This window comes from Mirounga angustirostris, unplaced genomic scaffold (assembly GCF_029215605.1).
Source record: "Mirounga angustirostris isolate CCGP_5_RB_7025 unplaced genomic scaffold, mMirAng1.0.hap1 SCAF_7, whole genome shotgun sequence".
Classification (NCBI taxonomy): Eukaryota; Metazoa; Chordata; class Mammalia; order Carnivora; family Phocidae; genus Mirounga; species Mirounga angustirostris.
In genome coordinates, this window is record NW_026991715.1 from 140,875,739 (window position 1) to 140,893,996 (window position 18,258).

Consider the following 18,258-nt stretch of genomic DNA (forward strand, 5'->3'; position numbering starts at 1 on the left):
GCAGCTTCTTGCCTTGTGCACTAGAGTTCTGTCCATCTCTGCGGACCTGCCTGCTCTGTGAAACCCCACGCTGTTCCGTTTTCTGAAGACCATCCTGCTGTGGCCTTTTTCTTTCCCCCTCATGAGAACGGGAGACTACATCAAATCTTTTTTGGAGCTGTTTACAAGCCAACCTCTCCCAGGCTTCTTCAAAGTCAGCATTAGGGGTTATGGGCTTATTTAGCCAAGATAATGATAAGGTTCTTGCTTTAGTTTTGTTTGTTGTTATTCTTTTGTTATCCTTCCGTTTTGTTTTGTCCAAAGGGGCCTCCTCCCGTTCGCTCCCGTCCCTGTAATGAGACGTTCAGAACTTGGCCCTCTTCTTCTGTCTTGTAGCATTAATGTAAACTCATTTGAAGAGCTCGGAGCCTCATTACCTCAACAGCTATTCTGTTGCGCCGTTTTGTTTTCCATTTTCAGAAAGCAATACAGAAAGGTCCTGTATTGCATAGTGATCATACAGAAGAATTACAGAGCATTCCTTCTGAGGAGGAGATTTTTGCACCTGAAGAAAGCAGCCATAGTTTTCCAGAAGCGACTCCGAGGTCAGATTGCTCGGCGAATTTACAGACGCCTGCTGGCGGAGAAACGGGAGGAGGAAGAGAAGAGGAAGCGGGAGGAAGAGGAGAGGTATACACTAGCTTTCTTGCTCGGATGAAGCAGAAGGGCACCTTTTGAAAGTTTTAAGGTCAATATCCATTCTTGCAGCAAGAATTCTCAGCGGATGCTGCAGAACCTTCTGTTTGAAACATTACCTCCTGGTGGCTTGGATATAAAATTCCTTGGCAGCCTTGAATACCGAGTTCTGTGCATTTTTATTCATGCACAGAATGAGCCAACTGACCAGAGGAAGAGGGTCCATCCTTCATCCTTTTTAAATTGTATTTAGCAAAGTTATCTTTTAAAAAGGTAGTGCTCTCTCAGAAACGTGCTTCTGGGATTTTTTTTTTTCATTGCTTTTGGTTATTTTCACCATCTTTTTCCTTTACATTTTTAGAGAAAGAGAGAGGGCACGAAGAGAAGCTGAGCTCCTCGCCCAACAGGTAAAGAATGCTGTTGACCGTGTGCCATCTCATCTGCCCCTTTCCTTCCCACCTCAAACACTTTGATGTAAGGATTCAAAACGAAAATAAAGTATAAAGATACAAGAAGAAGAGTTTTAAAGGAGACGCTGATGAAGCGCAACCTGCTACAACTGAGTAAAACTTAGTGAATGTCTGAGGTTTTAAGCATCATTTCTATAAACCCCTGGAAGCTCTGCATTAGTTGGCTAGCCCTGCCCTCACAAAGTACCACAGCCCGCGTGGGTTCAACAAATTGTTATTTCACAGCTCTGGAGGCTAGACCCCCCAGGATGAAGGTGTCGGCAGGTTTGCTTTCTGCCGAGGCCTCTCTCCTTACCTTGCACGTGGCCACCTTCTCACTGGGTCCTCCCGTGGGCTTGCACTTGCGTGCATGCATCCCTGGTGTCTCTGTGTGTCCCCCGATCTCCTCCATCTGTAAGGACACCGGTCAGCTGGGGTTACAGCCGCCCTCATGGCCTTATTCTCAATCACTTCTTTCAGAGCCCTGTCTCCAAATACACATTCTGTGGTAGGGGGGATTAGGGCTTCAACATCATCCACTTGGTGGCGGGCGCACACAGTTCAGCCCATAGAAAGAAAGCACAGCTCCTCATGGTTCTGTATTGCAGAGAAGGAGCAATGCCTGTCCTGGCTGGCGTGACCCTTGCTGCCCTCCTCCTTCCCCTTCTGCCCAGGAGGAAGCCGCCCGGAAGCCGCAGGAGCCGGAAGCCTTGCACAAGAGTCCGAGGGAAGCGGGACTGCACTGTGACCTGGAGAAGCAGAAGGAAAACAAGCAGGTGGAGGAGATCCTGCGTCTGGAGAAAGAGATCGAGGACCTGCAGCGCATGAAGGAGCGGCGGGAGCTGTCCCTGACCGAGGCGTCGCTGCAGAAGCTGCAGCAGCTGCGGGACGAGGAGCTCAGGAGGCTGGAGGACGAAGCGTGCCGAGCGGCGCAGGAGTTCCTCGAGTCGCTCAACTTCGACGAGATCGACGAGTGCGTCCGCAACATCGAGCGCTCCCTGTCGGTGGGCGGCGAGTGCCCGGCCGAGCTCGGGGGGCCGGCGGAGGGCGCGGGCGCCGAGAAGCCCAGCTTCAACTTCAGCCAGCCCTACCCGGAGGAGGAGGTGGACGAGGGCTTCGAGGCCGACGACGACGCCTTCAAGGATTCGCCCAACCCCAGCGAGCACGGCCACTCGGACCAGCGAACTAGCGGCATCCGCACGAGCGACGAGTCGTCGGAGGAGGACCCCTACATGAACGACACGGTGGTGCCCGCGGGCCCCAGCGCCGACAGCACGGTGCTCCTCGCCCCGTCGGAGCACGGCTCGTCCCGCGGGGAGCCCGCCTACTGCGTGCCCCCGGGCGGCGGCGGCGGCGGCGGCCTCCCGCCCCCGGACGGCGACTACGACTACGACCGGGACGACGATGAGGACGGCGCCCTCGCCTCGGGCAGCAGCGTGACCTTCTCCAACTCGTACGGCAGCCAGTGGTCCCCGGACTACCGCTGCTCCGTGGGGACCTACAACAGCTCCGGGGCGTACCGCTTCAGCTCGGAGGGGGCGCAGTCCTCGGTGAGCGTGGCCCGCGGGGCCTGGGCGGTGGGGTGCGGGGTGGACCTTGTCTGGCCCCGGGGGAGCCCAGGTTTCAGAGTCGGGCTCTTGAGGAGGATCCTCCACCGCTTTCTCTGGCCCAAAGCAATCGCATTAGTAGATGGAGCTTTGACGTGCTTGCTGTAGGTTGAGCACAGAGCGCAGCCTCGCCTAAGAAAACTGGCATTGCAAATGCAAACGCGAGCTGTGTGGGTCATAGCCTCCCAGCAGGTGGGGAAATAAAGCCCGCCCTAAATTACAACTAGAATGGCCAAGGGCACACGGGCGAAAGGTCTAGCCTTCGGGTGGCTTCACGGTCCACTCCCCGGCATGTTCTACCTGGTTCTGCGCTCCTTAATGGCTTACACCTGCTCTTTCTAGCATATGGGTTTATTTATGGTTGACTTTTATTTTTTCCCATTGGCTCTGCCTTAAATAGCCCCTTGATTTCCTAAGGCTTGAAGGTATTCTTATCATTGTAATCTAAAGGGAATTAACTTTTGTAGGGTTTGATTAAAATTATACCCTTGAACAGCAGTGTTTTTAGAACAGCCTTTGGATGAAAGTATGTCTCGCATCGTATCAGTTCGATAGATCATTTGACCTTACAGGTCGGTGTTTTGTAATTCTTTTGATGACCACCCTGTGTTGTAAATGGTATGAATCCTCCTGTTGCTTCTGCCAGGTTTTGTTTTGTTTTTCAGTGTTGACAGATGCTGGGCATTTTTGTTGACTTTTCTGTTTGGCTCACCGTTGGCTCTCTCCTTCTTGTCCAGTTTGAAGACAGCGAAGAGGACTTTGATTCTAGGTTTGATACAGACGATGAACTTTCTTACCGGAGGGATTCGGTGTATAGCTGTGTCACCCTGCCTTACTTCCACAGCTTTCTATACATGAAAGGTAGGACCCGTGTCCCCAGGGCGCCTGGGGAGGGGGGTGCGGTAGAGCCACGGACCGCTGAGGTTTTGTTTTCACGGAGGCTGATTGAGGGGGACCAGGAAGATCACTCTCCATGGCCCCCACCTGGCGTTAGGTCCTCTGAGGTGAACGAGGGATGCCGGGGGTGCCATGATCATACCACAAAGAACGCTGCTTGGATTCTCACAGCATTAGGCCAGAGGATGCAGCCACCGTCACCGTCTTCGGGCCCTGTCTCCTCTCTCTTGCCACCCCATCTCATTTCTGTGCTCTTTTCCTTTCTTCCTACATCTCCCACGCCCTGGCCAACACACACTTTTCCTTTCCTTTCTCTCTCTCGCTTCTGCTGCAGTTGGCCTAGCCTGTTATAATGATACACTGCACCTTTCCCTCCCGCGGGAGTGTTAGAGAATCTAGAAGGGTTTCCTATACGTGGGAGAAAAGTAAAGATCTGAGACAGGGGTGCACCTTGCCTTGACTGCTTATGACACCTGCTCTCTACCCCACACTTCATGACAAGGATTTGGGTTGTATATTTTGACTGCTGTTAAATTTTGAATGTCTTGTACTGGCCCTTAATACTTAAGGACTTCAAAGCATACTCCTTCTGGAAAGGAACTTAATTAGGCCCTTGTGGTCATGCCTCTTCCGTGTTCTCAACTCTGACTTATATTTTATATTTTATTTTTTAAGTTTTTTTATTTGGGTGCAGGTGGGAGGAGCAGAGGGAGAGGCAGAGAGAGAGAGAGAGAATCTTAAGCAGGCTCCACACTCAGCACGGAGCCTGATGCGGGGCTCAATCTCATGACCCTGAAATCATGACCTGAGCTGAAATCAAGAGTTGGACACTTTAACCGACTGAGCCTCCCAGGCACCCCTCAACTCTGACTTCTAAATCTGTGACAGGGATCATGAGAAGCCACAGTCCTCACCAGGTTTTGGTAGGAGTTTCACATGGATCCCTGAAGGAAGGGTCTGTCTGGTTTCTCTCACGGCTCCAGGCTACATGAGGAACCAGGTCCAGATCTGGGGGATGGGCAGGGGTAACCAAAACCATCATCCCGCTGATGATGCCCTTCACTCTGCCACCCGTCCTTTCCTTTCCCTTCCCCGTTTCTCTGTCAGCAGGTCTTCCTGACTCTTCCTCACTTTCTTTTCCACTGCCATCTCTCCTACCTTCTGTTTCCTTCCATGAAAAAATTTTTATTCTGTGTTCCCTTTCCCTATTTCTTCTGTTCTTTGCCTTTGCTTCTCCTTCCTACTGGCATATTTATCTTTTTTCATATTACTTCTCCGCCTTAATAGTTTTCCTGTTCTTCACTTACATTTTTATTTTCATTTGATTTTTTTCTGCTGCTTCTGCACCCCCCCCACCCCCCACCCCGCCATCTCCAACATCAGTCTAGCTACGAGTATCAGTCACTGGCTTTTCAAAGGTCTGCTGTTCTCAACCCCAGAGCCCCAAAGTGCTCATGGAAACCTCGCTAGGTTTTGTTTACAGGGGATCTTCCTATTGCCTGAAGTCATTGGTTGGTGGAAATTTTTATAGGTGTGCTAGAATGAAAAAGATTGAAAATTTTGAACTGAGTAATCAAGTGTTCACTAGAATACTCAATAAAAGAAAAAAATTTAGTCACAAATCAGAAGTTAATCTAAGAAGTATGAAATCAGAGCATTTTAAGATTTTTGTCATTCATTTCTTTTTTTTTTTTTAAAGATTTTATTTATTTATTTGAGACAGAGAGAATGAGAGAGAGAGCACATGAGAGGGAGGAGGGTCAGAGGGAGAAGCAGACCCCCCGCCGAGCAGGGAGCCCGATGTGGGACTCGATCCCGGGACTCCAGGATCATGATCTGAGCCGAAGGCAGTCGCTTAACCAACTGAGCCACCCAGGCGCCCTTTTGTCATTCATTTCTAAGGATAAATATAAGCTTTTTATTTGTAGTATATATTTCCCCCACCCCTAGTTAATTCTAGTTCCCTAAGTTAGCTTTAGAATTCCCTATAAGTCACTCTTCTATGGCATTTGGATTTATTACATAATTGATTAAAACAAATAAGATTAGAAAAAATAAAGATCTACTCAAAGCATTAAAATCTTAAGATTAAAGCATGAAGAGCCCAAGAAGGTAAACAAGTGAATTTTTGGCAAACTCCTCTTAATAAAATAAGTTGTCATATAAATGCGTCACCTTCTAATCTTTGACACATCATCATTTAATCTTTAATAAAGTATTTATAAAGTTGTGACCAAACGTTTGAGAGAAACCAATGATAAAGAAAATCTAACCACCAGATTATATTTTGAGTATAAATGCGTTTGCACCAGCCTAATAGTCTCCATAAAGGGTTTGCCGTTGCGAAATTAATAGCATTGATCGAATTCTCCAAATGATGAAGTATTGAGAGAGCACCCAGAATTGGAGAGGGGCCGCTGGGAGTGAGTCCCATTCTTAGCATAAGACCAATAGAGTGAATAAACTCGAGGTGGTGGCTGTGGTGATAACGGGTATAATCTGTGTCTTCAAAACAACTGTGAATAACCTTTATCGTTTAAAAACATTTTTTAATCAAAGTATTAACTAAAATACAGTATTCTCTTAGTTTCAAGTGTACGACATAATGAATTAGCACTTGCACACCTTGCTCAGTGCTCACCACTAGAAGCCGTAGTCCCCATCTGTCCTCCTACAACGTCATTAACCTTTATCACCTGAAGACAGTAAGATCATAGAATAACTTTGTACTACAGTTTCCTCTGGGCTTGCTTTGAGAAACCCAGATTAAAGCCACAAATCAGAAAGAAGAAGTTTGATTCTGGTATCCCTTGGCGAGTTTGTAGTTTGTTAGGAAACCGCCCTGGAGCGTGGCGTGGTCCCGGACTTCTCAGCCAAGCAAGCAGACAGTGCTTTAGGTTTAAGAAGGGGCATGGGGGGAGGGGGGGCAGTGCCTGGGGGCTCAGTCGGTAAAGCTCCTGCCTTTGGCTCAGGTCATGATCTCAGGGTCCTGGGATCGAGCCCCATGTCGGTTCCCTGCTCAGTGGGGAGTCTGCTTCTTCCTCTCCCCCTGCTCGTGCACCCTCTCTCTCTCTCCCCCCCAAAGAAAGAAAAGGCATCGGTGTGTCCAACGAAAGCAAGTGCCTTGCACGCCAGACCCCAAGTAATGTTGCCATTACCTCATCTGTTTCACTGTGAGGTTTAGTTCTGTGCTCACTGAAGCAATCATTGAAGAAATTTGAGAAGGTCTGTGTTCAAGCCACCTCCAATCTGGAAAAGAAAGCATTTTCTTTATTCTTTCAGGATCTGTGTTCACCTGTGCCTTATTTTTAAGACTGGCTGATCAAAAAATGTAACTCGTCTCTTTATAATAAATTACTGAAGTAGATTCAGTATCCTTCAGTGGATTCCGTAAGAGATTTTTTGATTGATGGTGGTTAAGATGTCATCTTTGACCGTCCTTGGGAAATCTAGAATACTAAGATAAAATTATTCTGCTGGAAAAATATTAGAAGTTTCTTTTAAAGGTTTCATTTTTAAGTAATCTGTACACCCAATGTGGGGCTCAGACAACCCCAAGATCAAGTGTCACATGCTCTTCCGACTGAGCCAGCTAAGTGCCCCCTTAGGAATATTTTTATCTTGTAAAAGATATATGTATATCCTTGTTTTACTTCTCTTACTGAAAACGTTTTCTACTAAATAAATTATGGCTAATTCTCATTTCATGTCCTAAATCTACACTTTTTACATATAAACGATTTTCAGATGATGATACTTTTCTTTGAAAAGTATTTATCCAAAAAAGCCCTGTTTTATTTTCCTATGGAAGTTTTAAGTCTTGTACCCCTCTCCCTCTCCACCCGCCCCCCCCCCCCATTGACCAAATAAGGAAGAAGGAATGTGTGTAAACTTTGACACCATTTTAAACTAATTTCTCCTCTCTGGGGCATTTGGAGATAAGCATGATCCATTTGTTCGGAGATGGTTTGCGCCCCATCTCGACTCATCCCAGGGTTAGAGTGTCAGCTCATGAGTTGTGTTTCTGCCAGCACCTCACCAAGATTTCTCAGCTGAGTGGGAGCTGCTTTGGGAATAAGGAAGGGACAGCATTGCTGTGTAATCCAGCCAAGCTAGTGTAGTGTCGCCCACCGCCCCCTGAACACAAGCCGGCAGGCACCATGCTTTGTCGGGGGGTGTCTGGGGGCACGGCGGTTGGACAAAGTGGAGGATAGGCTGAACCTTGAGACGCTCCACTGATGTCGTCATGCAGAATGATTGACTTTTCTCAAACCCCTCCCTACCCTATCTTGGGGAACAGGTGGTTTAATGAACTCCTGGAAACGCCGCTGGTGCGTCCTCAAGGATGAAACCTTCCTGTGGTTCCGCTCCAAGCAGGAGGCCCTCAAGCAAGGCTGGCTCCACAAAAAAGGTGGGGGCTCCTCCACGCTGTCCAGGAGGAACTGGAAGAAGCGCTGGTTTGTCCTCCGCCAGTCCAAGCTGATGTACTTTGAAAATGACAGCGAGGAGAAGCTCAAAGGCACCTTGGAGGTCCGGACGGCCAAGTATGTTGACGGACCCCGGAGATGGCCCAGTGGGGTGGTGCTCGGGGGCTGCTCGGTCGTTCATGTCGATGCCTCCAAGGCCACCTGGCCCGCGGTCTTCGAAGCAGTAGGTTGTAGGCGTCAAGTGCGTCCCAGTCATTCACTTGAGCCGATCGAATTGTTAGGGGCCTGGGGAAATGACTTTGTGAACCGTTCACTTCTCATGGTCACGTTCAGACCCTTGGCTCTCAGTAAGATGCCCGCTGGTCCTGGTGGGAATGTGATTGGTTGTGTGCAGGGATCCTCGAATATTGAACAGTGGGTTAAGAAGCTTTTACTGATCAACACACCACAACAGATTGCTAAGTTGGAACCAGACTGCCCATCTGGAGGTGTTTGGTTTTTTGCTTTAGTTTTTGAGGTGTCGCTGACATATAGCATGTGAGTTTCAGATGTACAATGAAGTGATTCCACCTTTGTATATATTGCAGAGTGATCACCACAGGGAGTCTAGTGAACATCCATCTCCAAACATAGTTAACAATTTTTTTTTTGGTGATGAGAACTTCTAAGATCTACTCACTTAGTACTTTATCCAAATGGGCGATACTGTACTCTTAACTAATTCTCTCATGCTGTACATGATGGCCCCAGGACTTATTTGGTAACTGGAAGATTGTAACTCTTTTTTTTTTTTTTTAAAGATTTTATTTATTTATTTGACAGAGAGAGACACAGCAAGAGAGGGAACACAAGCAGGGGGAGGGGGAGAGGGAGAAGCAGACTCCCTGCCGAGCAGGGAGCCCGATGCGGGACTCGATCCAGGATCTCCAGGATCATGACCTGAGCCGAAGGCAGTCGCTTAACTGACTGAGCCACCCAGGTGCCCTGGAAGATTGTAACTTTTGACTACCTTCATTTTTTTTTTTTTTTTAGCTTTTTGAATACCCTTCATTCTTAGAGATGTTTTTTTTAAATGAATCCTTTATCTTTTACTTTTGTGGGCTATTTCAGCCATCGTTGTATCCAGCAGTGAGAGGAACAGAACTGGGCTTTGAATCCAACACGCCCCCCTTTGCTGCCACCTCTTATAGAACCAAAGCCCTGGACTATTGAGGACCTATTATTTGGGTTAAAAATTAAGGTTTTCAGGAAATTGTTGGACTTCGCGGCAGCTGGGTAACTTGACACTAGACATTAAGTGCTTTGGGATAACCATTAGCCATTACTCCACTCAAAACCAAGCAACCACCATATTTAGAAAATGGGTAAAATAAGCTTTGAGACAGAAGATTAACTCCTAAAGTCACGAGACCTGAAAATGGTGTTTTGTTTCTAACCAGCATCAGCGACTTTAGAACATTATTTATTAAAAAGTGTGGGAAGTTAAACAAGGAGAGTGTTCTACGCATTTAATTTTAAGGGCAAATAACGAAGTGCAGACAGTGGAGTATTGGACTTCTCCAGGCTGCCCTTGGAGTGTGTTAGGAGCCCATGATCCAGCACAGGCGTGAGCGTGTGGGGCTGTGAATCTAAATCCTACCAGAAATTTCCATAGCATGACACAGCTGTGTGCTTCTGCCTCTCAGCCCTGCATCCCTGATGTTCCTCCTGATTCAGCCTATAGGAGGCTCCCCGACAAATGCCAGGAAGCTCAGAGCAGGGAACAGAGAGGGAATTTCCCTGGTGGAAACTGATGTATAATCCTCATGCACCTTGCTCTGTGCTGCTTAATAAAAAGCCCTCTTCTCCGGGTGCTTTGTGAAAATTACAGAGTTGAGAAGACATTAGCTCTTACTCGGCCGTTTCTGTCCTGTTCTGCAGAGGGAGGGCAAGGAGTTGTTAGGGTTTCACCACATTAAGATTTTTTTATTGGCATTAATTAAAAGTATCCACTTTATATTTTGAAATGTTTTGTTACAGAAAATTTCAGTCCTATGCAGAAGCAGGCAGGGGAATATAATGAAATCCCTGCGCTGTTAGGCAGCTTTCAGCTGTGACCACCCGCCCCCTCCCCCCGCCAGCCCATGGCCCTAGTGTTTCATCTGTAACCCCACCCGCACTGCTCCCCCTACAGGCTGTGTTCTGTAAAGCAAGTTCCTGACATCAGAATTTTATCTCTAAATATTTTAGTATACGCTTAGAGATTAAGACTCTTAATATATAATCACATTATGGTGACAGCATTTAAAAAAATAACAGTAACTTCTCAATCATCCAGACTCCAGTCATTGTTCAGATTTCCCCAGTTGTCTTGTATATGGAGGTGATAGTGCTCTTGCTGGTTTGGATTGGTTTATTTCTTCCAATCAGAATCCAAGTAAGGCTTATAATTTTTAATCCATCGACCGATCTCTCAAATCTCTTGTAATTTATACAACATTCCCCCCCCCCATCATTTTCTTCACACACTCGCTGTCATTGAAGATGCCACCGCATTTATCCTACAGAGTTTCCAGATACTGCATCGTGACCCTGACAATATCATCACTCCCTCTCCAAGGAAGCTTTTTACAAGTGCAGGTCCCAGGGCCCCACCCTGAAGAGAGCCCCCCCCCCCCCCCCGCACTGCCTGTGTTTCTGAACGTTTCCCAGGACCATGTGGGCCACAGTGGTCCAGAACCACAGCCTTCCAGCTAGATCACAGTCTCATCTCTCACTTTACGCACAAGGTTGCCGAGTTCCTGAGACTGCGGCAGAGTGGCCGGTCCAGGATGACATGGTCTGGACAGTTTCCCTAGAGTCCTGCTCAGGAGACTCTGTGACCCGAGACTTGGCTGATTCCTGCCCATCTCTCACCTCTTCCTGCTCAGAAAGGGGGTCACAGACTGCTGAAGGAATTCTCACCATCTTGATCCTTAAAAATATTTTATCTTGTCTCGGTGATTCTAGCTCTAAGATATTTATTTTTTCTAATTAGACTGTTTAGGTGTGTAGATGTGAAATGAATATTGTACTGTGAAGAGTTATACTCCTTCACTTGGCAAAGCAAGCTGGCTTTATCCCCAAGCTCCTTTGTCATCAACTATTTGGCCATCTCTGTTTCTGTGCCAACATCTGCTTGTGTTTTACCCTGATCTTGTTAACCTGGTCCACCGATTTTAAACCTCCATGTTGGGATGAGAGCAAGGTGGTGTTGAAATCCAGAAACACCCAAACACTGCTCTTCAGCCCAGAGCCCCCAGTAGAAATAATGTGCCCATACGAGGTGGAGTATGTCAGAGATGTCAGCCAAGGCCTTCAAGTGGGAAGCCATGAGGACCTGGGGAAGAGCCCAAGCCACACTAGTCGCCTTGTAGGGGTCCTCCCATTGTAGGGCAGTGAGAGGAGCCGAGGGAAGGTGTGGGCCAGACTGGGGGCAGCTGCCCCAAGCCTTCTAAGGCCTCAGCAGGGGCAGGCATTGGGTGGGCCAGAGTGAGGAGAGAGACTTCTCCTTAGAGTAGTCTACCGACCTCAAGGAAACACCTACCCCTGGTCCCGGGTGAGACTTCCTCTCTCTCTAGAAGCAGAGAAGACCCCGTCTCCTCACCCACCCCTCCCCCCCCCGCCACCCTCCGGAGGACACAGGGATCTTCATCATTTCTTAAAAAAAAAAAAAAAAAAAAAGGCTGAAGTGGGTGTTTGATTTTTCAGTTACAGTTTCTAACTCCCATCAGCAGTTTGGTGAAATGGCTTTTCCTGCTTACTCTTAAGGAGTCTGTGGTCCTAATGTGTATTTGGTGCTTTTGCTACTTGGCAGAGAGATCATAGATAACACCAGCAAAGAGAACGGGATTGACATCATCATGGCCGATAGGACCTTCCACCTGATCGCCGAGTCCCCAGAAGATGCCAGGTGAGACACAGCTGTCGACTGCCCGCAGACGACGTCCTCACCCCTGCTCAGGCCTCGGCCACCCACCCGGCTCTGAAAAGACTGTCCTTGATTCTCTGGTTGGGCTTTTCTGTTAAGATGGTTGAAGAACTGAGTCATGAGATTGACGTGCTTGTCCCCTGGGCAATCTTCCGCTGGGCTAAGGTGTCCAGGTACCACACACAGCCCAGGGTTTCCAGCTTTGAATGCCACTGGACAGACCCCTTGTTATCTCGGCTCAGGCTTTTACTGTCCCCAACCGTGCAACCACACAGAGCTGCAAGCCCACCCTCTGGAAGCTTCTGAGCTTTGACAGGGAACAGCTTGTGTTTGCTTAAGGATTGAGAAAGCAAGGGCATTAACCCCTGATTGTTTAAATAAACGATAGCACTGTGGCTTTCGAGGAGGATTTAGGGTCTTCATATTGAAGAATTCAGTAGGACAGAAGAGATGGTTAACACCAGTAAAAGAATTACTGTATTTCAGGCAATATTCTGAAATGCTTCACATATATTAACCCATTTAATTCTCACAGCCGCCCTACACGGTTAATAGCATTATTACCATTATTACCGTGACCCACATTTTACAGAGTAGGAGACTCAGGTAGGAGAAAGGGAAGTATAATTTGTAAAGTCACAGAAGCTCAATTCTACTGAACGGAGGCATTACGTTTCTTATATTTCTTAAGGAGCTTAAATCTTTGACCAAGCTCAGAGGACACTGTGGTTGGTGTCCATTGGCTGGATCAAGTGGTCTCACTTTCCTGGACCTCAGGTTTCCATCCTCGTGCTGGGCAGGTGTGGTAAAAAAGGAGAACTGGTATCTGCTCCCCAGAGTGATGCATCACAGGGTCACACAGCGGATGAGATAGAGCAGAACATCTCTTTCTCCTGCTGCTTTGTGAGCCACAGGGCTGTGTTGGAGGTATCTGTCCTCCCCTCTGAGCAATGTCAGGGAGCATCGTCAATCTATAGCCTTTACTTTTGAGCTCCGAAATCCTTCGAATCTTGTAATGAATTCTCAGTGCCTTTCGCTACTACCCCTTTGCCCTTTGAATGTTTGAGTTGATAGAGCACCATGGTAGCAGCTTTAAGGGCAAAGAAAATAATTCTTCCCATGGGAACAAACTAAAACCCTGCTTGGATCCATAAATTATGACACAGACTGGAAAAACAAGTAAACCTGGAATTATAGTCCCGTCATTCCATCTGGGACTCCTAGAGACCGCCTGTGGTTGGTTGTGGTCTGTGGAATGCCTACAGCTTCTCAGCTGAATTATAGGCCCAGCGTTTGGGAGCCGTCCTCTCTTTTTTGGGCCATAATGACCTGCTAAATTTAACATTGGGGGCTTTTTTTTTTTTTTTTAAGTAGGCTCCACACCCAGCCTGGAGCCCAGGGCGGGGCTTGAACTCCCCGGCCCTGAGATTAAGAGAGCTGAGATCAGGAGTCAGCTGCTTAACCAACTGAGCCACCCAGGGGCCCCAACATTTGTGATAGTTTAACTGAGGCCTTCTTTTCTTGACCAGTAGAAAACATTTTTTAAAATTCCTTTTCAGATGGAGTTAAACTTGATTCAGGAGGAGAAATATGTAAATTTAAGAGTGTCACCTGAACAGAATGAAAGGCCAGCAAATTTTATTTGTGTGTGTGTGTGTGCACGCGTGTGGGTGTGAGAGAGAAAGAGAGCTCCCGTGTGGCCTCCATCTTGAACATATGTGTTTTTCAGTGTTTGATTTGGGAAATTTTTGAGCTTCATAAAACAGTGACTTAAGTCTTGCCTTTGAGTTCATCAGAATTGATGAAGCAAGTGTATATTGAGATGTTTCCCTTGGTTTCCCTAGGAGTCTGTTTATGTTGCCTATTTTCAAGCTCTTGGTCACATTTTTCTCCTTTAGGAATCAGAGGAGATGGATTTTAGTGCTTTGCTATAGAGACATGACTTACCCTTTATATAGATATGCATTTTTTGCTTAAATATTCCATCATATACACCAAATACTTTGTCCTCTGCCATACTTAGTAGGAGCGTGTATATAGGTCTTATTAGCCTCTGCAGGAGAAGGCTATCCCTAGCATCTCACATTTGGCACCTCCTACATTTTATAGTTGCTTGATAAATGTTGGATGGATGGATGGATGGATGTGTGGCTATTTGTGGTCATTTTTCCTCAAGCCTATATTGTGTTTCTAGGTACATCGTGACTTTTGTTCAGCTTGACTTTTCTGGGGTTGTCCTGTTTTCCTTTGTTGTCTGATTCTAATGAGACTGTAAGTGAGAAAACTCATTTGAGGTGAAGATAGAAGAGTTCTCCAGTCAAAAAAACCTTTCCACTTTGTTCTTCAAGCAATTGTTGTTTTTTTTTTAAAGATTTTATTTATTTATTTGACAGAGACACAGCGAGAGAGGGAACACAAGCAGGGGGATTGGAGAGGGACAAGCAGGCTTCCCGGGGAGCAGGGAGCCCGATGCGGGGCTCAGTCCCAGGACCCTGGGATCATGACCTGAGCCGAAGGCAGACGCTTAATGACTGAGCCACCTAGGCGCCCCCAAGCAATTGTTTTCTGTTTCCAGCTCTCCTATGGTTTTATTCTTACTTAAGTAGAAATCCTATCAGGTGGGGCACCTGGGTGGCTCAGTTGGTTAAGCAACTGCCTTCGGCTCAGGTCATGATCCTGGAGTCCCGGGATCGAGTCCCGCATCGGGCTCCCTGCTCAGCGGGGAGCCTGCTTCTCCCTCTGGCCCTCCCCCCTCATGTGCTCTCTCTCATTCTCTCTCTCTCAAATAAATAAATAAAATCTTTAAAAAAAAAAAATAAAAAAAAAAAGAAATCCTATCAGGTGGCTGAAAACCCCATCCTGGAAACGAGCAGGGAAGATCGACCTCAGTGGCCATCTTGAGATGGTACTCTGACATCATTGGCCTTCTTACCTTGGAATTTACTTCTAAGAAATGAAAAGGCACTTGAATATTCCCTAGGTTATAGATAACATCCTCAATAAAGATCCTTGATGTAAGTATTTTGGGTGGCACTGAGGATTTCGTCATCCTCCATTCACCGTCTAGAGGTCTGGGGCAGCTGGAGGAGAGGATCTCCTGTTGATCTGAAATTGCAGCAGCTGGTATCTAAAACTTTGGCTGCTGCTTCTACCTTTGCCCATTGGTGGCATGAAACCCACGTTTACCCACGAGAAGTGTAGGCAGATTAAAAACAAAGTTGCTCAGAGGAAATGTCATTTTCGCAGAGAATGTGGAGAAGGGCATCGGTCACCATGTTGCCAATCCAGCAGTTGGCACCTCCTTGACAGTCACTCTCTCCTTCCCGCAGCCAGTGGTTCAGCGTGCTGAGTCAGGTCCACGCGTCCACCGACCAGGAGATCCGGGAGATGCACGACGAGCAGGCGAACCCACAAAATGCCGTGGTGTGTGAGCGTCGCGGGGTGGAGGGAGACGTCCCCAGGGAGGCGAGCGGCCTGGGAATTTCTAGACAATCTAAAGTAAAAGTGTAATAACTAAAGGAATATTTTGTTTAAAAATAATGCAGAAAAACAATTCGTTGAAGATTATAAGTAGTAATAGATTCCAGTCCTCCCGCTTTAAACCATTAAAAGAACAACAACAACAAAAAATCCCGAGTTTTAGGAAATCATGGAAGCACATCATACTTCCCTTCAAAGGCCTTAGTGAATTCTAACTCGTGTTCTTTCGGTCTTCACTCTATCCTGGACACATAGCGAACCATAGAATCATATTTTAGAAATAAAGTTTTCTTTTCTCCTAAGAACAACTTCACATCGAAGTTTCTTAGTGGAATACATCTAAATTTAGGGATGGATCCTAGTGTAAGTCAGAAAATTTGTGCTATTGAAAGAAGTTTGAAACACTTTTCACTGAAAGTATCCGAAAAACAAGACAAAGATTAATTTATAATTTTTTTTTTAAATGAGTGAACTGTAGATCTGCCCTGTCTAGAGTAGAGGCTGTCTGTACTCACCAGCTGAAGGGGGACCTTTCTTAGATAGCCATTATTTTACAGTTAATGCAGAAAGGAGGAGTGTTTTTTGTTTGCTTCTTTAGAGAGCCATAACCTAGGGATGTTAGGGTCATATGTCTGTACTTAAGTGGTTCTCTTCCCCCCCGTTTTTGCTCCTTTCCAGGGCACTCTGGATGTGGGGCTGATTGATTCCGTGTGTGCCTCCGATAGCCCCGATAGGTAAGTTGGGGTGTGACTCAGCAGAAGGAATTAGTAACCTGCAGTCTCCCCCAGCTCTCTCTGCTTCTGGGCCACTTTCTTCTTTTCTGGGCCATGAAATGATTCTGGGCTGTGTGTTGACATCTGGTCAGTCCCAGGCTTCTTTCTTTGTGCCCAGTTTTACACCATCCAGAAGTCTTGCTCTCTGGGTATCTTTGGGATGCTGGGGGAGACTGTGGAAACCTAATTTAAACAATTAAAAACATACACACAAGAGGAATATTCTTCATTTAGATACAGGGATCGATCCAGGATTCACAGAGGAGGAAAATGTCTGCTTAGGAAAACAGTATTCCAGCGTAGGGAAGCGTGTCTTTCCCTTTTCCAAACTTGATAATGAACTTAAAAAGGATTTGATTGTAATTTATATGTAGAGTATTAATAAATTAAACCACAAAGATTTTTCCTTGACGTTTCCATCTTATCTGTGCCCTTTAGATAGCATGTTTTGGTTTTGTCTTTTTTGAAGGGAAATCATCTTCGTGGATGCCCTCAGGAGTCTGTACTATCGACTTTTGTCTTTATCTTCTCTATTTTTCTTTGCTGCCATTTGAATTCCGAGTAAGAATCAGAATTGGCTTCTGCCTTCAGGAGTATAGCTTTAGAAAGTGAATAGAAATGTATTCCAATTGACAAGAAAAATGGTGCCAACTAGGCAGAATTATGTGGAGTCTTCATCAGCCTGTTGACAGAGGCTCTTCTGAATCATAGACCCTTTATTTCTGGTATCACCCTGCGCCATCCTACACCTGGCTCGGGGACCTTAACAAGTATGTTTTGTCAATGGCCCAAGATTTTATTCTGAGGGTCAAGTTCCCACCCTCTCTCCATCTGTCTCCTCCTAAACCCCTTCTCTGTAGCAGGCTGGGTATATGAGGATCCATGCTAGAACCTTCCATCGCTGCTCAGACCCTTCTCTCCCTCAAGTGCCCTCCTTTCTCCCTTCCAGACTATAGAAAAGTCTTTTATTTTGAAAGAGCACCCGTCTTTCCCTGTCTACTACAGTCCCATTAATCTTGCTTTTTCTTGAATTTCTGCAGCACTTAGCTACTGTAAACATTTGAAAACCTGTAAGAAATCATTCACAAGTCACTAGCTTAAGTGGTTAGATGCAGGAATTAGTAGGAGCAAGGGCCTAGGAGAGATTCAGGGCATTGCCAGACAAAGAGATGAGGGAGAAAGTAAATTTCCATTATTATGTTACCCCTGATTGGGAAACGAGCCTTTGTTAGATTGCTTTGAACACGTGGACCCAGGTGGCTTTTAGTAGCAAGCATAATCGAGTGCATAAGATGTTCCGTTTACACCTATTTACGGATCTTCTTTTATTATTGGTGTCTGACATTTCATTACCGACCCACAGAAATATCATCCAAGGCAATACCCAGAGGCAGAAAGAAATTTACTTTGGAAAGGCATCAAAAAAAATTTTCCCCCACCGTCACCTTACTTAGCTTTCCCTAAACCAAGTGTCATCTGGAAAGTTTTGCATGAAGAAATCTTTCCCCTTCCAGGGCCTTCAGAATGTGTGGCTCTAAGTTTAAAGGTTAATGATGCAGAAAATAAATCTTGCAGAAATGAGCAAGAGTTGCCTTAGCATAAAAATACAAACAGCACTGCAGTTTTCAATCCCTGTGACCATACGCCAGGAAAAAGGCATCTGATCTTGCTTCAGACAGGTGATGTTGCCGGGAGAGCTAAGAGTCTTTGCTTCCTTCCTGCCCTGTCGCTCAGACCCAATTCGTTTGTGATCATCACGGCCAACCGGGTCCTCCACTGTAACGCGGATACGCCGGAGGAGATGCATCACTGGATAACGCTGCTGCAGAGATCCAAGGGCGACACCAGAGTGGAGGGCCAGGAATTTATTGTGAGAGGTGACTGCCACCACAGCTTTGCTTTGTCATGGAGCTCTGTTCTCCTTTGCGTAGATACTGCAGCATTTCCCGCGTGAGCAGCTTTTCTGAGGAATTTTGACTCTTGGAGTTGCTTAAAAAAAAA

General features: G+C 46.5%; 1 protein-coding gene across 2 annotated transcripts in view; it reads left to right on the forward strand.

Annotated features, from left to right (window-relative positions):
• Window positions 1-18,258, forward strand: part of MYO10 (myosin X) — a 213,118-nt gene that overhangs the window by 180,561 nt on the left and 14,299 nt on the right. The window contains exons 23-31 of one of the 2 annotated variants that reach the window (XM_064596834.1): window positions 460-669; window positions 1,037-1,082; window positions 1,733-2,674; window positions 3,469-3,592; window positions 7,929-8,172; window positions 11,891-11,986; window positions 15,334-15,427; window positions 16,163-16,218; window positions 17,992-18,134. In XM_064596834.1, coding sequence (XP_064452904.1) covers window positions 460-669; window positions 1,037-1,082; window positions 1,733-2,674; window positions 3,469-3,592; window positions 7,929-8,172; window positions 11,891-11,986; window positions 15,334-15,427; window positions 16,163-16,218; window positions 17,992-18,134 — 1,955 coding nt within the window. The remainder of the gene's footprint in view (window positions 1-459; window positions 670-1,036; window positions 1,083-1,732; window positions 2,675-3,468; window positions 3,593-7,928; window positions 8,173-11,890; window positions 11,987-15,333; window positions 15,428-16,162; window positions 16,219-17,991; window positions 18,135-18,258) is intronic. The other variant, XM_045863206.3, reaches the window with a different exon arrangement.